Here is a 23769-nt window from a genome sequence, read left to right as displayed (position 1 = left end):
CGGGGAACTCCAGGGACCAATTTCTTAACAGAGGTAAGATCTATGTATAAACTGCTTAAGGAACAAATTTAATTTAAGTCTGCCCTCATATATGTATATACATACAACCAATAATTCAAAGAAAAAGCTTTTCTTTATGTAGTATGTTCTTCACACACATCATTTAAGCACATGCCCATGCTGTATTATTAAAATCAATGTAACAAAATAAATGGGATCTAGAGCATACATATATTAACACATATAGATGTCCAAATGTATTCTGACTTTTGGAATTATAATTTATTTTTTCTGAATGGCCTGAACCTTTCCCTGAACAAGGTATTTTTTTTTATGAAGTCATTTAAAAACAGGATAAAAAGGAGTTCCCATCGTGGTACAGCAGAAACAAATCCAACTAGGAACCATGAGGTTGCGGGTTTGATCTCTGGCCTCGCTCAGTGGGTTAAGAATTTGGCATTGCCATGAGCTATGGTGTAGGTTGCAGACTTGGCTCGGATCTGGTGTTACTATGGCTCTGGAGTACGCTGGTGGGGCTACAGCTCGGGTAGACCCCTTGCCTGGGAACCTCCATATGCTATGGGTGTGGCCCTAAAAAAAACAACACAGGATAAAAAAACCAAGGCAAGATACTAAAGTAAGCTCATAGATTCCTACAGTCTTGCAAAAATTGAGAAATTTACACAGCAGAAATGAACACAACATTGTAAATCAACTATATTTCAATAAAGAAATTTAGCTTACTTAAAAAAAAGTACTTGAGATAAACATTGAAACATTAGGGTATACACTAAAGCTTTTTTTTTTTTTTTTTTTTTTTGGACAAAGTATGGTATGTATATCACCACTGGTACATGAAGTTTTTTTAGGTGGTACATAGTTACATATTCTTAAAATTTTGAAGTTATTTGCTTATTTTATTTATTTATTTAATATTTGTCTTTTGTCTTTTTTTTAGGGCTGTACCTGCGGCATATGGAGGTTCCCAAGGCTGGGAGTTGAATCAGAGCTGTAACTGCCAGCCTATACCACAGCAACAGCAACTTGGGATCTGAGCTGTGTCTGCTACCTACACCACAGCTCACAGCAAGGCCGGATCCTTAACCCACTGATCAGGGACAGGGAGTGAACCCAAGTTCTCATGGATAGTCAGGTTCGTTAACCACTGAGCCATGATAGGAACTCCCTATTCACTTATTTTAATATTTATCAGGAAAAAATAATCTAGAAAATGTCAGACCTAATATTCCTTGTATTACTGATAGAAAGATGCCAAGGAAAAATGTAAATGACTTTAAAATGTATTAATAATTATGAAATTGATAGATGTGTAAAAATTATGAAGGTAACATGCTAAATTACAAAGTTTGAGAATCAGTTAACAATGAAATTGGAAAAAGATACAGATATTTTTGGGGAAAAAAGACCAATAGTCGAAGCTTATCTCTATTCTACTTCTCTAGAAAGCCTTCATAATACAGGTAAGTCTCATATCTTTTAGGAATCATTGCTCTAATTCATAATTAAATCTCAAAGTAAAAAATATGACTCAACCTTTAGAATTATTACTTCAATATCAGTAATACTGAACATAAACATCACCTGTGGTGACAGCACCCTGCAGGCCTCTAGTTAGAGGAACTGAGATCTAATGCAAGTTCACGCTGGGGGACATGGGAAGGCATCAAGCCTTCTCAAGACTACCAAGCAGCCTAGGATGCTCCAAGCTACCCTACCTTTCCTCCTTGCTTCACTTGGAGTCAGACTCATGTCAAAATCTAATGGTTCCCCAAGCCTTACGCAGCTTCCTCACCATTTCTCTCATAGTCATTGTTTCCAATAAAATCTTAAATGTTTTGTCTTGACATGTGTCTGCTTCTCAGAACACCCACACTAACACATGATCCAAATAGTCTTACTATTTCAGGAAGCCCCGTTCTCCTCTGGAGAAATCGTTTTTGGTCTTTTTAGGGCTGAACCTGTGGCATATGGAGGTTCCCAGGCTAGGGGTCTAATCAGAGCTGTAGCTGCCAGCCTACACCACAGGCACAGCTACGCAGGATCCAAGACGCATCTGCAACCTACACCACAGCTCATGGCAACACCAGATCCTTAACCCACTGAGCGAGGCCAGGGATCAAACCCGTAACCTCATGGTTCCTAGTTGGATTCTTTCTGCTGTGCCACGATGGGAACTCCATCCTTTGGAGAAACCTTAAAGTAAAAAAATCAAAGAGTTTTTTGCTAGAAAATGTTTCCTAAGTAGCCAGAATATGTCTAAAATGTTCCCTGATGTCCAAAAGCCAAGAATTAAAATTTATACCACCAAAAAATTAATGCTGATAGTTTCACCTGTGAAAATGCCTTAAAAAGATTTTCCTAAAACTCTGAAGTACCTTCCAATTAAAGGAAAAAATTACCCTATCTCTTAAGGATCCGGTGTTGCCATGAGCTGTGGTGTAGGTCGCAGACGTGGCTTGGATCCTGCGTTGCTGTGGCTCTGGCGTGGGCCGGTGGCTACAGCTCCAATTCGACCCCTAGCCTGGGAACCTCCATACGCCTCGGGAGCGGCCCAAGAAATAGCAAAAAGACAAAAAAAATAAAAATAAATAAAAAAATTACCCTATCTTGAAGTAAGAGTAAAAAACAAAATTGGACTTACATTCTCAGGTAAATTTTTGGCAATGGCACTATGCGGCATGGGTTCAATACAAAGCAAGTGAATAATTTCTCTCATTGTGACTTCTTCTTTAGTCACATTTCCCACTCCAGGTACATAACGCTCTCCTAATACAAACAATTAAGAGAAAAAGTAAAATAAAGTAATTGCTTTCCATTTAAATCTCTTCCCATCAAGAACATTGCATTAAATTAAATCTGTGAGAGTGACCAAAAATTATTTGAAGATGTTCCTAAATCTGAACAAGATACAGTTGCTGAAAGAGGAAGAAAAAATGAAGAGACCTGAGGAACAAAGGACTTTTCTTGAATTAAAACACACACACACACACACACGTATACACATACTCACACATTATAAACAAGGCCCCTCAATTAAATTAGCATGTGTTTCTAATCCAGAAAACAAGGAAGATGGCATTGAATGAGCAGTGGCCATCACGGAACAATACCTTTTCCTTCAAGATCTTTATCAATTTTGTCTCTACTTGTTATTTAAGAATGAACAAAGTGAAAACTGAAAAGCAAAATGCTTTATGTATTTATGGGTTAAATGACAAAAGAGTAAGATGTATCAGGATGGATGGTATTGCTAAAAGGCCCACATGAACAGGTTTCCATTTTTCATCTCAATTAACTACCAAATGGAGAGACAAAAAAAGCTACATTAACTATGAGAACTTCATGCACTTAATTCCCACTGGCTCAAGAAGGTTTACAATATTTGACCTTATGTCACCACTGATTTTCAACACCTCATCTCTACAAAGCCCTGTGATATCTACAAGAGTGTTGTTACAAAGATAGGAATTCTTTGCCTAACAGATTTGATGAATTCTAAAAATTAGCCAAAGAATGATATTTTATTAATTCACTTCCAACAGACTGATTCCTCTTTACCCTTGTAAAACTTTTGTAATTTTCTTTTTTTTTTTTAACCAAAATACTATCCCCTTGAAGTTTGATGCTAGAAAAGAACCTTGGAGTTCATGTAGATTACTTTCACATTTTACAAATTAGGAATTTGGGACCCTAAAAACGTAAATGTCATGCTAAGTGAAGTCAGTCAGATGGTGAGACATCAACATCAAATGCTATCACTTACATGAGGAATCAAAAAAAGGACAAAATGAACTTCTTTACAGAAGAGGTACTGACTCACAGACTTTGAAAAACTTATGGATTCCAAATGAGACAGGTTTGGGAGTGGGGAACGGGCTGCGGGTTTGGGATGGAAATGCTGTAAAATCGGGTTGTGATGATCACTGTACAACTATAAATGTAATAAAATTCATTGAGTAATTTTAAAAAAGAAAAAAAATGTAAATGTCATGCTCTCGACAGTTTGTAGCAAGGCCAAGACTAGATCTTCTGATTCCTAATTCAAATTTTACATTACTTCTTAATGTTTTCTCCATTATATAACAAGAGATTTTATACACACATACACACACTTTTAAAAATGTTGGCTCCTAGGAGTTCCTTCCATGGTACAGTGGGTAAAGAATTTGACTGCAACGTCTAGGGTCACTTCAGAGGTACAGGTTAGATCCCTGGCCCAGTGCAATGCGTTAAAGGATCAGGCATTGCCACAGCTGTGGCATAGGTCACAGCTGCAGCTCGGATACAATCTCATATCTGGTAACTTCCATATTCCATGTGGCCATTAAAAAAAAAAAGCTGACTCCTAAAAATAGGACTCTGCCAAGTATTAACTAAATATCAAATCACATAGAAGGAAATATCCAATGAATGTGAATAAACACAGTAACAGCAAAGTAATAATAGCAATAATAAAATAAAATAGTAGCAATAGTGGAAAAAAAGTAAAAATATAAAACAGCAAAAATACAGTAAAGCATTAGAAATTCTTGGGGTTCCCACTGTGGTGCAGTAGATTAAAGGATTCAGTGTTGCCACAGCTGTGGTATAGGTCACAGACGCAGCCTAGATTTGATCCCTGGCTTGGGAACTTCCATATGCCACAGTACCGCCAAAACGGAAAAAAAAAAAAAAAAAGATTCTTCATATAATATTCCAGGAACAAACACAAAAATTCTCAAGTTTTTGTAATTTAATAAAGTATATCATCAACTTAATCTTTTACAGGTTTTTAATTTGTCCATTTTTTTCAAGCAGTTTCCTATGGAACACTCTGGAGTTATTCCAGGACAGCAAGTGCCTGGAAAATTTACATATCACTTAGCAATGAAAGTTAACCACACTTCTTACTGAAACAAGTAGCTAGTCCAGCAACTTGATCTCTGACAAGTAAAATAAATCCATGCTTTCAGATTTGATTAGAATCCTCAGTCAGACCTACTAATACCAAGCAGTGTCTTCTGCAGTAAAGTAAGAAACAAGAGACAGAATCAGAAGTGCTGAATTTTCACTCACTTGGTAAAATCAACAGACAACAATATAGAATACAGAAAAGTAAAAATATGACAAATACTTGCACAAATAATTTAATAAAATGACCCAGACCACTGTTACATTGAAATTTGAAATATACAAACATTTTTGGCACTCAATGTATAGTTATTTTCATCTATATTTCTAACAAGGATAATAATTATATCCCAGACCTCTATAAACAAGTCCAAATAATTACAAATCAGGTATTGTAAAATGAAGATGTAATAGCAGTGCTTTATTGTTTTTGGCTACGTCCATAGCATGCAGATGGTTGCTAGGCCAAGTATTAAACCTGAAGCACAGCTGTAACCAGAACCACAACAGTGACAACACCAGATCCTTAACATAATGAACCATGAGGGTGCTTTTTGAAAAATGAGTTTCTAAACATATCAATCACATTAGTCACATTAAACTCTAATATTCTCTGCAGTACTTGGGAGAAGAATAAAATAACTTACAGTTCTCAGTGTTCTCTATAAAAAGTAATCTTTTTTTTTTTTTAGTGCCGCACCCTCGGCACATGGAGGTTCCCCCCGGCTAGGGGTCTAATCAGAGCTATAGAGGCTGGCCTATGCCACAGCCACAGCAACGACAGATCTGAGCCACGTCTGCAACCTACACCATGGCTCATGGCAAACACCGGATCCTTAACCCACTGAGAGAGGCCAGGGATCTAACCCGAAACCTCATGGCTCCTAGCCTGATTCGTTTCCACCGCGCCATGACAGGAACTCCTCAAAACATGTTTTAATCTTACCCACAATATAGATGAGGACTTGAAGCATTTCTTCTATTAAGGTATTATATTGTTTAATCAAATCCTACAGAATTATAAAAGAAAAAATTAGTTATATAAGAAACAAAACACTGCATAAACATACATTTCTGGATCAGATTCATGGTCCAATCCATCCAGTATTTTCTTTTAGCAACAGAGAATTATAAGGTGAATAATACCCTTTTTTTTAACTTCAAATTCAACAAGGTTCCCAATACTTGGCACATAATAAGAACTCAATAACAACTATTAAATATTACTGTTGTTTTCATTACCATTATCATTTCATGTTATTCCCATTTAGCCTTAAGTCACCAAAGAAATTCTAATCATTAATTTTTCCTCTACTATTGGCTTCCTTCTTACCTGGGTTAGTGAAACAGTAGTTTCAAATAGATAAGTTATCAGCAGCTATGGTGAGAGTACTCTTTCCTAACACCTGTTTTCATTTTTGGTTGCACCCAGAGCATGTGGAAGTTCTCGGGCCAGGGATCAAACCCACAGCACAGCAGCAACCCAAGCCGCTGCGGTGACAGTGCCAGATCCTTAACCTGCTGCACCATAATGGAACTCTCATACCTGTTATTTAAATATTACAGTAAATTAGATATTCACTTTTTTCCCCCTTTTTTGGCTTCTACGTGGCATATGGAGTTCCCGGGCCAGGGATCAGATTTGAGCTTGCTATTGTGATCTATGCTGCAGCTGAGGCAACACCACATCCTTAAATCACTGTGCCACGCTGGCTGGGAACTGAACCAGGACCTTCGCACTCTAGAGATGCTGCTGATCCCTTTGTGCCACAGTGGGAACTCCAAATATGCTTTTCACTAAGTATAAAACATGACTAAAAATTAGCTTTGCATTTTATATCCTATCCTTTGGTCCTTTGCAAGTGACTTCTAGTTTGAAAGAATAAAATAATGTCATTCATAAATTCAAAGTAGTCAAAGGCTACTTCATAAACTGGTATTAAATATTAAAATAATGAAGTTTGATAAAACTTGAGAGACAAATTATAAACTGTGAAAAATGTACCAAGTATATAACAAGTGAAGAATTAATATCCTTGCTAAATAAGGAATTTTTACAAAAACAGGAAAAGGGTGAGAACAGGAACAGATAACTGACTACCAAAAAGGGAAAAAAAAGACCAATAATCATAAAAACATGGTCAACATCACTGACTGATAATTAAAGAACTGGAAGTGAAAATTAAACATCATCTTTCACCTACTGAATCAAGAAAGATTAAAAATACCAGTGCCATTACAGATGTATATATTGTTAAAGAAAGCTTAAATTGGAGTAACTTTTCTGAGAGCAATTTTACAATATTCAGTCTTAAAAAAGTATCATACTGTATTCTCCAGCAAATCCACTTTTAAGAATTTATCTTAACAAAATAATTAGGCAAGTATTTAAACCTTGAGGTGCAGAGATGTTTTATTGAGACCAAAAAACAGGAAAACCTCTTCAGCAATAGGACACTTAAATATAATGCATTCATATAGTACAATACAATACGGCCATTAAAAATCAGGACAAGACTTCACCTATGGCCTACAGCATAACTACACAGTGTTGTCTCTGCAACGGCTCTAGTTTATGGCTTGGTCACTGTGATGTACAGCAGAAACTGTCATAACATTGTAAATCGACTATACATTAATTAAAAAAGAGAAAAGGAGTTCCCATCGTGGCGCAGTGGAAACACATCTGACTAGGAACCATGAGGTTATGGGTTCAATCCCTGCCTCTGCTCAGTGGGTTAAGGATCCAGCGTTGCTGTGAGCTGTGGTGCAGGTTGCAGATGAGGCTCAGATCCTGCATTGCCATGAGCTGTGGTGTGGGTGGCTGATGCGGCTCGGATCCTGCATTGCTATGGCTGTGGTATAGGCTGGCAGCTACAGCTCTGATTAGACCCCCTAGCCTGGGAACCTCCAAATGCCATGGGTACGGCCCTAAAAAGACAAAAAATTTTTAAAAAGACAAAAATAAATTAAAAAGAGAAAAAAAGCACAATTCATAAAATTTTTAAAAATCATTATGTAAAAAGGAATGATATAGTTGTGTATCTACTTAGTAACAAGAAAAAAACCTAAAATATTTCATTAGGCACAGGAAACAAATTACAAAACAGTACATATAAAAGATTCAGGAGTTCCTGTTGTAGCTCAGCAGAAACTAATCTGACTAGCACTCATGAGGACGCTGGTTTGATGCCTGGCCTCACTTAGTGTGTTAAGGATCGCCTCTTGGCACATGGAGTTCCTGGGCCAAGGAGCAGATCTGAGCTGCAGTTGTGACCTAAGCCACAGCTGCAGCAACAATGGACCCTTAATGCACTGTGCTGGGCTGGGGATCAAACCTACATCCCAGCATTCCCAAGACACTGCTGATCCTGTTGTGCCACAGCAGGAACTCCACTTCTCCTTTCTATTAATCTACATATAGTCACCCCTCTGTATCCACGGGGCATTGGTTTCAGGATTCCTGCAGGCACCAAAATCCACATATGCTCAAATCCCTTGCATAAAATGGCTAGTACAGTCAGGATTCTGAATCCATGGATACTGAGTGCCAACTGTATTCTAATTTTTGTAGAGTATACATTTGTGTATATGTAGATTATATGCATAATGTATATATGTGCATGATTTCTGGAGATATATGTTAGTAAATAAAAGTCATAAATATGATTAAGATTGTTAACAATAATATTCTCTTTAGAATTAATTCACATAACAAGTTTCTTTCGCTTACCTGATCTTTTGTGGCTATGGTCTTGTTAAAAGCATCAGCAAGTTCATACCTCTGAAGTACCAGTAACAAAAACCTGTTGGGGTCCATTAAAGATGCACCAATCTGTGAAAAAAAAAAATCAAGTACCACAGTTCTCATTTATTAAATGGAGAAACATTCAGTCTCTAATAGGACTATCAAAAAAATTATAAAGTAAGTCTACAGAAGATAGACTTACTTTCTAAGATACAACATTCAACAGTGAGAAAAATTTAAATAATAAAGTTAACAATAATTACAGTATCTTCTCTTATTATTAGGACTCTAAGAAGGAAAGTTGAAATAAATACCAGAAGTGATTTAAATAAGTACCTGAAGCATGATGATATCTTTATCATACATTTCTTCTCTGCACTTAACATCTTGGTAATAAAATACCTGTAAAATGAAAGGCAGAATCAAAGCTAAAAGAATCATTTTATTTCAAAGAGAATTCTCAACAAAAAGTATTCTTAAGGAGTTCCCATTGTGGGTTAAGGATCTGACTGCAGAAACTTGGCTTGCTGTGGAAGCATGGGTTTGATCCTCAGCCAGGGAAATTCCATATGCCACAAGTGAGGCAAACAAACAAAAAAAGCCACAAAATCATTGTTAAAATTTTCTCTAAACTAGAAGCCCCATGAACTCCTAGTTGGCAAAAAATAAGCTATAAATCTATGAATAATTTTATGGGATTTGTGAAGATGAAGTGAGGAAACAGGGCATGAAAATAATTCAGAGTTAAAAAGGTACTATACTAGGAGTTCCCTGATGGCTTAGCAGGCTAAAGATCCAATGTCGTCGCTGCTGTGCCTTGGGTCACTGCTATGACTCAGGTTCAATACCTGGCCCAGGAACTTCTGCATGCCACAGATACAGCCAAAAAAAAAAAAAATGCTCTATACTGGTTGTTATCCTTAACATGCATAACAAGAATTTACTTCCCTTAAGTCTAAAATACCACTTCAATAAAAACAAACCAATTTCTACAATCATAACACCATCCAAGGCTTGTTTCCCCATCTTTTAGTAAAAAGAAAACTCCTCCTTATTTGCTCTAAAACAGAAGGGGAAATTGTAGGATAGTCTTCAATTAAGACAGGTAGTAGGAAAGAGTACAGGTTCCAGAGTAAGATAATCTTCAGAAAAGATATGTGTTAGTGGGAAGTTTATTGGTGGTACTACTGGCTTTCACTTAATCTACCACTCAACAGGATGAAAGAAGAAATGTCTATGAGGTCACTAGAACTTTCATTTTTGAGTTTATACAAGAGAATAGAACACAAAAACAGTTAGCAAAATCCAGGGACACAAGGTAAAATAGTGAAAGAAAAAACAGTCAGAAAATGAATACATTCATAATGTGAATATTAAGCCTTGTCATACCTGGCTAATGAGAGAGAGACCATTTCTTCGCCACATTTCAGCAACAACCTGGGCAACCAACACCAGACAACGCAAAGGATATTCCACGAGTACCTCTACTTGAAAATCCTCCTGAAACAGAGTGAGATCAATTGCATTATTTCTCATAGGGCTTGGATGTTATAGCACTACACATTCCTTGGTTTTCTCATTTATAAAATGGAACAGCTTAAACTAGATGACCCCAAGTCAACTATGATTCAGATTTCAATGTTCAAGTACATACATATAAAATTACTAATGGGGAATTATTCAGGTAGGTTACCAAAATATTCTTTTTCTTCCCATTCATCAAGCAATAGGTGTTTAGAAACAGGATATAAGTAAATCAACACTTAATAGTCACTTACAAAAGGCACAAATTCATGCAGTCTTGAAATAGCACCCAACCTGCTTAAACGCACATGAAGACCTAAAGGGTAAAAAAAGGAGAAAAATGAGAAAGCAATAAACCCAGCTAATTTGTTTCCTAGTTAACTCATCAAGTTTGAAAACTTGTGAGATCTAAATATACATTTGTGGAGTTCCTATTGTGGCTCAGCAGGTTACGAACCCAACTCCATGAGGATGTGGGTCTGATTCCTGGCCTTGCTCAGCAGGTTAAGGATCTGGCATTGCTGTGAGCTGTGGTACAGGCCAGCAGCTACAGCTCTGATTTGACCCCTAGCCTGGGAACTTCCATATGCCATAGGTGCAGCCCTAAAAAGACAAACTAAACTAAACTAAATAAATATACATTTAAGTTTAGAAATGATACTTTAGAACACAAACTTTTGATTTCTAATTTTTTTTTTTCCTTTTCCAGCCACACTCTCAGCATATGAAAGTTCCTGTGCCAGGGATCAAATGCGATCACATCTGTGACTTACACTACGGTTTCAGCAACGCCAGATCCATAACCCAATGCACCAGGCCAGGGATTGAACCGGCAACGCCACAGAAGCAAGCTGGATCATTAACCCACTGTGCCACAGTAGGAACTCCTGAATTCTAATTTTGAAACTCAGTATTACTAACATATTTAAGATTCTACATTGCACATTATATAAAAATAATATTCTGCCTCTTAAGAAAGGCTTGTTTTGCTCGACTACACATCAAAAAATGAAAACTAATCTAAGTATTTATTTTCATAAAAATAGAAGTGACAAAATCACGTCAATTATACCATATACAAAAATTAACTAAAAATGAATGAAAAGACATAAACATAGAAGCTAAAACTATAAAACCCTTCAAAGGTAACAGGGAAAAGGCTTCATAACACTGAGTTTGGCAATAATTTCTTAGATATGACACCAAAAGCACAGGCAGACAAAGGAAAAATAAGTTAGACAACATCAAAATTAATAACTTTTTTGCATCAAAGAGTACTATTAATAGAGTGAAAAGGCAACCCCACAGATAGGAGAAAATACTTGCAAATCATGTATCTGATAAGCAGTTAATATTGAGACTATATAAAGAACTCCAGCAACTCAACAACAACAAAATCTAACTAAAAATCAGACAAAGAACTTGAACAGACATTTCTCCAAAGAAGATATACATACAGCCAATAAATACAGGAAAAGATGCTCAGTATCACTAATCATTAAGGAAACGCAAATCAAAACCATAAGGAGATACCTGGATCTTTTGTTACCTGGGTCACCAGGTAAACAAGCACCCTTAGATAGATGTTATTGTGACAGCTCTCTGAAGGACAGTGACAGTGACAACTCTTAACTGCAACATCTGAACTGAGTATGTCTGTATATACTGATTATAGAGCAAAAACAGAACTAATTCTCTTATATCTAGAAAAAGCAAACCTAAAAGAAACTGGCAAAATTCAAACACTCACTCACCAGCAAGAGTCCTAGAGAGTGGCAGATGTATGCTTACAAGATCTTCGGATACTTTGTAGGACTTAGTTTCCAAAGTATGACCACACAATTGTAATACTGTTTTGCTACTAGATACGAAACTTGTACTGCACCTCATCACAGCTTTGTGACATTCTTTATAAGCCACTAGTAAGAGTTCTTCCTAAAAGGAAAATAAAAATGGAAATAAACTGACAAGTCGTCTACTTTACCATATCATTCAATAAATATTTTAAAAATAGGAGCACAGAATAATTCTATGCGCTGCTAGAGCTACCTTAACAGGATCTGCAAGCCAATAGTAAACATTCAGACAGACACACATACACACATTTAAAAGCAAAGTAGAAAATTGTAAGCCATGTAAATGGTATAAACTAACTACTGTAAGAGGGGAAAAAAAAGAATCACAAGCAACTGGGCATATATATTTGTAAAAGCAGCTTTTGAGTGGGTCTAAAAGAACACACAGAATATAAGTATTTGGAAAAGATGGTGGGAAGGTAGCATTTTAAGCAGAGATACAGAATAAAAAAGAGAAATATGGGGAAGGACAACTCCTGTTCAGGTAGTGGAAAAGAATTAAAAATTAGATAAATCAAAGGGTTTATGGTTAGAATTAATGAGCAATTAATCTGGAAATATGCCTCGACATTGCCATGTGAATTTGAATATACTGACAATACCTAAAGGACTAATAATGTGGTCAACACACTGCTTCAAGTAGAATCAATCAGTTTCAATGAAGATGATAAATTGGAGAGGGTAATGCTAGAAGACAAGGAAATCAACAGAAAGATTACTAAAAAATGTAAGTCTAAGGTGATAAGAGACTCAACTAGGGTAGGGGCAGTCAGGGCAAAAAAAAAAAAAAAATAAGCCCACAGGAAATAAGTTCGAATTACAAAATAAATTTAGGATAAGGAAAACTCAAATTTGGATGAATATGGCAGGGAGAGAGGTGTCAAAGATCACTCTTTAAAGTGTGTTTTTTATACTGATTTTCATCTTGAAAAAAGAGTTCTATAATCAATTAAATTTGGGGAATATCCCTCTTAGAAATTAGCACATTGATTAATTTAAGGATTTGAAAAGCTGGGTGTCTTAAAAGAATCATGTTTGATTTTATTCAATCTAGCATTTCCTAGTAAGAACACAAAACTTTTCCCCCCTCAAGAGTCTGTTAACATTTAACACACAGAACACAGTGGCTCTGAGATTTTCTGTACTGATGTATATAGATCATGGTGTCATGAATAGAACAAGGGAAGTCAAGAAGAGAAAATACAAGCTAGAAGTAGAAGGAAACGATGACAAGTCAATGTAATACATTCTGAGTTTGAAATACAAATGTAAGATCTAAGCAGTACTGTCTAGCACACAAATAAAAATGATACTATAGCTTGGGAGAGTTACCTTGTGAAGTTTTAGCACACATGGCCATATGGAAGTTCCCAGACTAGGGGTCAAATCAGAGCTACAGCTGTTGGCCTATGCCACAGCCACAGCCACAGCCATGCCAAATCCAAGCCACATCTTCGACCTTCGACCCACAGCTGGATCATTAACCCACTGAGCAGGGCCAAGGATCAAAACCACATCCTCATGGATACGAGCTGGGTTTGTTACCACTGAGCCACAATGGGAACGCCTATCTTATGAAGTTTTGATTAAGGTGGTAGAAATAAAAGATTTGTAAGAAAGACAATAGAATGAAAAATGTCTCATTTAGTAGGTAGAAAGAACAGGGCAGGGCGGGGGGAGGGGAAGGCAATCACTTTTTGGGGAGCCAAAAAATATGTCCTGTCCTTAACAGTCTATAAAGCTACTCTGCTAGATTAAAGTCTATTGTGTCTGTGATAGACTAAAATTGTGAATATGTAACCAATCACTGGTGTGGAGCAGAAGAGAAAAGGAAAAAGGCTTTTGTTCCTGTTGTTTTTAAAATTAGGAATCCTATGTGTTTATAGGCAAAAGAATGAAGGAGTGGGAAATACCAGAAGAGACAACTGAGGAAGCAGACTCCGGGAAGAAATAATATAAGTAGGGACCAAGAGCCTAGGAAGATACATTAGTTTTAGAAAGAGATTTAAAGTTTTAAAAAAAGAGAGAGGGAATGTGTGCACAAGAGACCGATAGCAAAAATATAGAGAAACTTAGAGAAACTATGGTGAGAGGTACAAACTGGAGAACATTGACTCAGATGATGTCAATTTTCTCAGAACAGAAATAAATGAGGTCATCTTTTCAAAAGGGAATCTGGGGGTAGAACTGTGCTATAAAGAGGTCTAAAATTATTGCTTAAGGAAAAACATTAGTTCTTTGTTTTAAAATTAATTTTTAGTTGTATTATTAATAACCATTTCTCTCCATGGTACAATGTAAGGTCTATAATGTCTTGTTTATCACATCACCTAGAATGGTGTAATGCCTATATTGAAGAACAATAAGATATAACAAATTGTGAGGACATATTTATAATAGTTACTCTGTTTTTTAATCAATTTATGCATTTTATGTTTTACTTATTTTCAGAGGGTATATTATTTTTGCTATTCTTACCATTAAGGTATTCCTTTTGTTATGCTATATAAAATATTTAATGGTATATAAGGCTTTCTTCTTTATAAATTTTAGTTGCATAATATACACAATTGTAATATAATGCTAATTTTTAAAGAAAAATTGAAATGTAATAGATAATACTAAATAGTAAAGATGAAAGCTATACAAAATGGGATAAAGTATAGAATAAATTTCCTTTTTGTCTCAGCAAAAAAAGAAAAATAATAATAATAATAAGCGTATTAGAGATATGTCATCTTCTACATAAGTTCATGTTGTATTCCTATAACCAAGGGCTAGTTTAAATATATGTATCATTTAATTTTTTAAAAAATTAATTTTTAAATGGTTTAACACACACAAGTTTCTTGATTGAATAAATACCCACCCCTCTCCATTGCTGGAACATTTAAAACCTATGTGGTCCTAATTTTCATATTATTAATATTTATGTCCAAGGAAATAAATTTATTTAATTACTGTGAGTCGTATTTATTAAATTCTACTATTCCAAAAGGTAAAAGAAATTATCCATAAAGCACATTTTCTAATTAAGTGTAAAAAACTACAAATTTAATATGAAAAATTCAAATATATAAAAACATTTTATACTTAAGTGATAAAACTTTACATCAAGACAGTTGCACCATAAAACTACGCTATTAATAAGCATTAGAAAATTTAGAAAGTCACTGATCCTACTAACAAATCTTACTTACATCACAAGCACACCACTCTTGGAACATGAGTAAAATATTCTTCAATTGCATCTGTATAGCAATGGCAGCCTCCCAGTCAGGATCTACTTCTATGTGTTGCCCAACCTGTCTTCTAATTTCTTCCATTCCCTACACGAAAAGAGGGATTAACATATGTACATAGAACCTCTTTGTTTCTCTACTGGCAAAACATAAAATCAACAGGATTCATATTCATAAATGCATAGTTTTTTGTTTGTTTTTACTTTTTAGGGCCACACCTGTGGCATACGGAAGTTCCCAGGCTAGGGGTCTAAGTAGAGCTACAGCTGCCAGCCTACACCACAGCCACAGCAATGCTAGATCTGAGCTGCACCTTCAACCTACACCACAGCTCACAGCAATGCCAGATCTCCAACCCACTGAGTAAGGCCAGGGATTGAACCTGCATCCTCATGGATACTGGTAGGATTTGTTTCCGCTACACCACAATGGAAACACCCCACGCATAGTTTTTTAACAATGCCAGATCTCCAACCCACTGAGTAAGGCCAGGGATTGAACCTGCATCCTCATGGATACTGGTAGGATTTGTTTCCGCTACACCACAATGGAAACACCCCACGCATAGTTTTTTAACATGGCTGTTAGAACTAGGTCAGAATACATGGATTCAAATCCTAACTCTGTCTCTTTACAGCTGTGTGACCCTGGTCAAATTATTTCTAAGCTATGATTCCCTTATAGTTTAAAGTGGGGATAATAACAGTAACTACTCATAGATTGCTAAGATGCTCAAAAGAAACAATGCATGCAAGTGCTTACTATAATATCACATGGTAAGCAACAATAAACATTAATAGTAACAGCAACAGTTACTGAGGAATTTAGAAAGATTGATAAAAGCCGGATCCATGAGGCAGTGTTTAAACTTTATTTGTATTTTGCTAGATTTATTCCTCCTCAAATAAAAAACATAATTTGTTAAAAATAAAACAAAACATGAAAGACTGGTTCAATTTTTAAAAATAAGTTTATCTTAACTGATGTCCAGAAGAACTATCATACCTGCATACAGGTAAGAATCTTCAAAAAGGATCGAAAACCTTCAAGGAACTGCATTCTTAATCTTTCTGTCCACACTGTGGGCTTGCTGATCAGGATATACCTATCATTTCAAGAGACAAAGAAACATTTCATTTCCCTATATTGAAGTAATTTTAAGGTTATTATAACTACAGACAATGTCAATTCATCAAAATTATAGACTCTAATTTCTTAGAATTCTAGGGCAGAGCTAGAATTTAATCAGGGAAATGTGAACACTCTGTGAGAGGCAGATGTCAAAGCTAAGCCTGACTTCTCCAGTCAAGTTAGTCTGGTTAAGTGACCTATGAGGAACCTAGCCTGCCACAGCTGGACAACCACAGGACAGATTTTCTAGAACTGTTCATACCCTTCACCCCAGGGGTCAGCTGAAATCCCTTCAGTCTCGAAGTGCATGTCAAAACTAAATGTGCAGGATGTATTTATGCTGTTCATGCAAACTATTTCAAAATATTTTGTAAATTATAAAATATTTTTGTGCATTAAAATTATACATCTTTTCCCCTAAAGCATGCAGTCATAAGAATTACAGAAAATTTGCCAACACATAAAGTAGTTTGGCCTGAGGGTTCAAAACTTTTATTGCTGCTCAGTATGTAATGAAGAGAGATTGGTACAGCTTTGTAGAATATTCTATACTGCTTCCTCAGAGCTATTCATTCCCGCTACCTGATATCAGCATGATAAATATACTACTTCTGGTGGATGGAGGAGGAGTGGGACTGTGGGGAGGTCAGGAAATTTGGAACAGATTTCCTACCTTCAAGTTTTCTAGCCCAGAACCCAGAAAAAGGATGTAAACACTTGTGTCATCTCAGCATATCAGAATATATTTGTTTTAAGAAATAAACAGTCTCATTTTAGCCTATCTTTATGAGACCAATACTTTTTTTTTTTCTTGTCTTTGTTGTCTTTTGAGGGCCACGCCCGCAGCATGTGGAGGTTCTCAGGCTAGGGGTCTAATCGGAGCTGTTGCTGCTGGCCTATGCCACAGCTACAACACCAGATCCAAGCCGCGTCTGCAACCTACACCACAGCTCACGGCAACGCCAGATCCTTAACCCACTGAGCAAGGCCAGGGAGCGAACCTACAACCTCATGGCTCCTAGTAGGATTTGTTAACCACTGAGCCATGACGGGAACTCCAGAGACCAATACTTCTTTTGGCTATAAAGACAATGACTATCTTCATGGCCGATGGGAACAATGTTTATTATGAAATGACTTCTCAGGAAGGAATCATTAACAATTATTAAAAATTATTTTGTACTGAGTCAACCCAAATCAATTCCTATTACATACCAGGTATTGTTAACATAAACGTGAACAAGACACCTTGCCCTTGAAGTTCAAAGGACAGAGGGGAAAACAGATACGTATACTGGATACTGCAATCCAATGTTAAGCTTCCCCGCAAAAAGGCACAAATAATATAGAACATAAAAAACAAGGCAAAAATATGGGGGAAATTTTTTTTCTTTGTAAAGTTAGTATGGACTATAGTTTAATTTCCTTCTTTCTTTAGGACAAATTAATATTGAAAGTCTACTAAAAATATAATAATTGGGAACTTATCAATGAAATAAATTTGAAATACATTAATTACATTCCAAATCTTTTCTTTAAAGTAAAAGTAAGAAAGGCTAAACTTTAAAACCTATCACAATGAATGACGGCCTCAAAGGTTGCCTGTTTTCTAGAGCACTGCTATTCAAATTATGGTACACAAACCAGAACATCAGTATCAATTGGAAGCTCTTTAGAATGCAGAATCTAAGATTCTAGTCAGATCTGCTAGGTAATAACCTGCATTTTAACAAGCTCCCCAAATAATTTTTCATATTAGTATTTGAGAAGCACTGATCTAGAAAGACAATTTACATTTCTAGTTTCTAATGATCGCATATAGTTCATGCCTGACTTCTCTAGCAGATCTAGCAAGTAAAGACGATGTGAGGGATAGGAAGAAAGGAAAGAGTAAGAAAGGAAAGGACAGAGTTCCTCATGGCTCAGTAGATTAAGGATCTGGCGTTGTCACTGCTGTGGTGCAAGCTGAGGCTGTGGCATAGGTTCAATCCTTGGCCCAGATAGGAAAGGAAGAGGGTAACTTGGATTAAGAATTTGCTACACACACACACAAAAGGAATTCCCATCGTGGCGCAGCAGAAATGAACCCGACTAGGAACCATGAGGTTGCAGGTTCAATCCCTAGCCTCGTTCAGTGGGTTAAGGATCCAGCGTTGCCATGGGCTGTGGTGTAGGTCGCAGACTCGGTTTGGATCTAGCATTGCTGTGGCTGTGGCATAAGCTGGCAGCTACAGCTCTGATTTGACCCCTAGTTTGGGAATTTCTGTATGCCATGGGTGTGGCCCTAAAAAGCCAAAAAAAAAAAAAAAAAAAAAAAAGAATTTGCTATACTTATCAGAAATAGAAAGGGAGAGGTTATAGTAATAAAAGGATAATATTCACTTAATAAAAGCAAGGTTCAACTGTATCTCTTTTCTAAGTTTCATTTCCATAGTATCTCAACAGATACCTTCCACAGAGTGACAAATGAAACTAAATTAATAGCAGTATAGTATTTAGAATGAGAAAGGTAATAATCCCTTCCTTTTACTCCACAGATCTCAGAGTACTGTGTTCATTTCTTTGTGTATACCTTTAAGTGGTTTACAGTCAACTAAAAACGAGTTCAGTAGAGAAGGACAACAATTTAGAAAAAACTTTAAATTTGAAACGGGTACATTTAAAGAAAATGATATACACCTTAACCTAATGAAGTCTTGGCAGATAGGCCTTTTGTCTTTAAATATTTCAAGTTAAATGAGCATTGAAGTTGTTCTGAGTGGACGGTTAGCAAGAACTATGGAATGAAAGCTACAAAAAGACAGAGATCAATATAAAATAAAAAACTTTGTGAAAGTTGGAAGGGTCCACTCAAAGTCTGGAATATACTGCTTTGAGAGAATGAAAATTTCCTGAGGCAGGCTGAAAAGAGCTTCTGCTAATACCAACAAACTTATTTCATGTTGAGGTACAGTCAGATAAGTAAGGTGAGACTATTGAGAGGTACAAAATTTGGAAAAATTTAGACTTTATTCTGGAAACAAAAGGCACTAAGTATTTGTAGTTATTTCTAACTCATTTAAACAGGGTTTCAGGAAAAAGTAGTGAATGAATAAATACATGGGAAAAGTACATAAAGAATGACAGGAAGATTTCTACGATGAGAGACCTGAGAAATGGGGCTCAATAATTATTTGTTAAAGGAAGGGTGTATGTGGTGTTTTAGGCCAGTTTTCAGAGAAGGCTTTGTTGTTCTTTACGTAGTCTATGAGGCTACATCATGTAGTGAAAGAAACATGAGTATTACAGATAAATACTGCTCTTCTCCAATCCAAACTCTGCTACTTACTAGTTTTGAGACTATAACCAAATAATTATAATCTACAAATACAGATTATATCACATATCTTATGAGAATAAGAATAAAATGAGGTAAAACAAGTAAAGCTCCTTAGTACATAGCAGTTACTAATAAATAACACAAGAGCTTTGTAAGAGCAGATTATGTGAGAAGCCTAGCACAATATCTGTTAAACAGGTGCTCAAAAGAATTAATTTTTCCTCTCCTTGTCATTAGAGATATCTCTATTTATGGAAGGATGTAGGAGAGCAGTTGTAAGCATCAGGAAAGTGGGAAATGTTTAAAGTTACCTTTCCAACTAAGGACCCTAAAGTTTTACCATAGGAGTAAATATCTAGGGATTTGTTACTCTAAATTATTCACCATAGAGAATAACTATAGTCAGAGATCCATAAAGTGTAGTACAATATGGTAAAAAATGATATGATTATGCACCACTTCTCTGAATACAAAAACAACTCAGTTGTAAAAATACTTCACAGTAATGAAAGCCACATTAAAGAGGTTTTTTTTTTCCTACACAGTAGACCAGGGGATGACACTGATTTATCACTAAGCTTTAAGTACTGTCATTTGGAGTTTTTGTGTTTTTGTTTGTTTTACATAACTAAATTATATAATTTGTTAACACACTAGCTAAATGGCAATTCATAACTGAACTCATCACCCTCTCTATAAGTACTAAAGATGTGAAAACCTAACAATTTACTAAATACTATATGTTATATTTGTATTATATGTTATAATCATACTTAGAAATTGAGGAATTTGAAAAGGGTTATAAGAATCTTTCTCAGTAATATTAAGGATCCAATGCATACTTCCAGAAGTCTGTCAAAGATATTTTTTTAACAAGACTAAACTATTTCCAGGTTGGTTTGGAACCAACCAATCTCTCTATACAAATGGAAATGTATTTCCTTTTAGATCCAATGATCCCAAATGTGATCTATCAGGTATTCCAACTTTAAAAGGAAATTCTCAGGGAGTTCCCGTCGTGGCGCAGTGGTTAATGAATCCGACTAGGAACCATGAGGTTGTGGGTTCGGTCCCTGCCCTTGCTCAGTGGGTTAACGATCCGGCGTTGCTGTGAGCTGCGGTGTAGGTTGCAGACACGGCTTGGATCCCGGGTTGCTGTGGCTCTGGCGTAGGCCGGTGGCTACAGCTCCGATTAGACCCCTGGCCTGGGAACCTCCATATGCCGCGGGAGCGGCCCAAGAAATAGCAACAACAACAACAACAACAAAAGACAAAAGACAAAAAATAAATAAATAAATAAATAAAATAAAAGTAAATTCTCAGACACAACCATTCAAATTCTATGGGCTGCTACAAGAGCAGTACTTAAAGGGAAATTCATAGCGATACAGGCCTTCCTCAAAAAAGAAAATCTCAGATTGACAACTTAACCCACCACCTAAGTGAATTAGAAAAAGAAGAACAAACAAAATCTAAGTCAGCAGAAGGAAGGAAATCATAAAGATCAGAGAGGAAATCAATAAAATAGAGATTCAAAAAACAATAGAAAAAAAATCAATAAAACCAAGAGCTGGTTCTTTGAAAGGGTAAACAAAATTGAGAAACATCTGGCCATACTCACCAAGAAGAGGAGAGAAAAAACTCAAATAAACAAAATAGGAAATGAAAAAGGAGAAATTCCAATGGATACTGCAGAATACAAAAAACCATAAGAGAATACTATGAACAATTACATGCCAGCAAATTTGACAACTTAGAAGAAATGGATAACTTTCTTGAGACTTACAGCCCGCCAAAACTGAATCAAGAAGAAACAGATCAATCACTAGAAATGAAACTGAGTATATAATAAAAACACTCCCTACAAACAAAAGTCCTGAACCAGACGGCTTCACAGGCAAATTCTCCCAAACATACAAAGAAGAACTTATACCCATCCTACTTAAACTTTTCCAAAAGACTGAAGAAGGAACACTCCTAAATACATTCTGTGAAGCCACCATCATCCTAATGCCAGAACCAAAGATACTACCAAAAAAGAAAATTATAGGGGAATATCTTCAATGAATACAGACGTAAAAATTCTCAACAAAATTTTAGCCAACCGAATCCAACAACATATGAAAAAGATCATACAGCACGACCAAGTATGATTCATCCCAGATTCACAGGGATGGTTCAAAGCATGCAAATCAACCAATATCATACACCACCTTAACAAAAGAAAAGTCAAAAACCACATGATCATTTCAACAGATACAGAAAAAGCATTTGACAAACTCCAACACCCGTTCATGATAAAAACTCTTACCAAACTGGATATAGAAGGAATATACCTTAACATAATAAAAAGCCTTTTATAAATCCATAGCTCCATACTCAATGGAGAAAAGCTGAAAGCGTTCCTGCTAAAATCTGGAACAAGACAAGGATGCCCACTCTCTCCACTTTTATTCAACACAGTATTGGAAGTCCTAGCCATAGAAATCAGACAAAGAAAAGAAATAAAAGGTATCCAAATTGGAAAAGAAGAGGTAAAATTGTCACTGTATGCAGATGACATGACACTTAAGAATTCCACACAAAAACTACTCGAACTGATCAATCAATTCAGCAAAGTAGCAGGATACAAGAATTAACATTCAGAAATAGGTTGCATTTCTGTATACTAACAATGAAATATTAGAAAATGAAAATAAAAATACAATATCTTTTAAAACCTCACCCCAAAAAATTAAATACCTAGAAATAAACATGACCAAGGATGTGAAAGACTTACATGCTGAAAACTATAAAATATCAATCAAGGAAATTACAGAGGATTCAAAGAAATGGAAAGATATTCCATGCTCCTAGAAAAATAATGTCATAAAAATGGCCATACTACCCAAAGCAATCTACAGATTCAATGCAATCCCTATCAAATTACCCATGACTTTTTTCACAGTACTAAAACAAACAATCCAAAAATTTATATGGAACCATAAAAGACCCAGAATTGCCAAAGCAATACTCAGGAACAAAAACCAAGCAGGGGGCATAACTCTCCCAGACTTCACACAATATTACAAAGCTACAGTAATAAAGACAGTGTGCTACTGGTACCAAAACAGACATACATTCTTTTTTTTTTTTTTTTTTCCCACTGTACAGCAAGGGGGTCAGGTTATCCTTACAAGACATACATTCTAATGGAAAAGAATAGAGAACCCAGAAATAAACCCTGACACCTACAATCAATTAATCTTAGACAAAGGAGACAAGAATATAAAATGGGAAAAAGACAGTCTTTTCAACAAGCGGTGCTTGAAAAACTGAACAGCCGCATGTAAATCAATGAAACTGGAATATACCCTCACACCGTGCACAAAAATACACTCAAAATGGCTTAAAGACTTAAATGTAAGACAAGATACCATTAAACTCCTAGAAGAGAACATAGGAAAACATTCTCTGACATCAACCTTACAAATGTTTTCTTTGGTCAGTCTCCCAAGGCATCAGAAATAAAAGCAAAAAGAAACCAATGGCACCTAATCAAACTGACCAGCTTTTGCACAGCAAATGAAACCATCAAAAAAAAAAACAACAAAAAACAGAAAAAAAAAACAACAAAAAACAAAAAGACAACCCACAGAATGGGAGAAAATAATTTCAAATGATGCAACCAACAAGGGCTTAATCTCTAAAATATACAAACAACTTACAGCTCAAGAGCAAAAAAACTAACAACCCAATTGAAAAATGGGCAAAAGACCTGAAAAGACATTTCTCCAAAGAAGATGCCAACAAACACATGAAAAAATGCTCAACATCACTAATTATTAGAGAAATGTAAATCAAAACCACTATGAGGCACCACCTCACACCAGTCAGAATGCCCATCATTAACAAGTCAGCAAATAACAAATGCTGGAGAGGGTGTGGAGAAAAGGTTACCCTCCTACACCGCTGGTGGGAATATAAATTGGTACCATCAATGCAAAAAGTATGGCGGTACCTCAGAAAACTAAATATAGAACTACCATATGACCCAGT

General features: G+C 36.0%; 1 protein-coding gene across 5 annotated transcripts in view; it reads right to left on the bottom strand.

Annotated features, from left to right (window-relative positions):
• UBR1 (ubiquitin protein ligase E3 component n-recognin 1) overlaps positions 1–23769 on the bottom strand; it is a 141369-nt gene that overhangs the window by 69171 nt on the left and 48429 nt on the right. For all 5 annotated transcript variants that reach the window (XR_014813013.1, XR_014813014.1, XM_021097091.2 and 2 more), the window contains 9 exons: positions 16287–16386; positions 15240–15368; positions 11938–12118; positions 10438–10499; positions 10049–10159; positions 8996–9061; positions 8645–8746; positions 5858–5921; positions 2663–2787 (listed from right to left, as the gene is read on the bottom strand). Coding sequence is in view for 3 of the 5 variants with exons in the window: in XM_021097091.2 (XP_020952750.1) it covers positions 2663–2787; positions 5858–5921; positions 8645–8746; positions 8996–9061; positions 10049–10159; positions 10438–10499; positions 11938–12118; positions 15240–15368; positions 16287–16386 (940 nt within the window). In the remaining 2 variants the exon portion in view is untranslated. The remainder of the gene's footprint in view (positions 1–2662; positions 2788–5857; positions 5922–8644; positions 8747–8995; positions 9062–10048; positions 10160–10437; positions 10500–11937; positions 12119–15239; positions 15369–16286; positions 16387–23769) is intronic.

This window comes from Sus scrofa, chromosome 1, assembly GCF_054392235.1.
Source record: "Sus scrofa isolate SSC_HxYL_T2T_F1_AM1 chromosome 1, Sscrofa_HxYL_maternal_Yorkshire_Landrace_v2.0, whole genome shotgun sequence".
NCBI classification, from domain to species: Eukaryota; Metazoa; Chordata; class Mammalia; order Artiodactyla; family Suidae; genus Sus; species Sus scrofa.
Note: the sequence above shows the minus strand (reverse complement) of the source record. Positions and strands in the feature narration are given on the sequence as shown.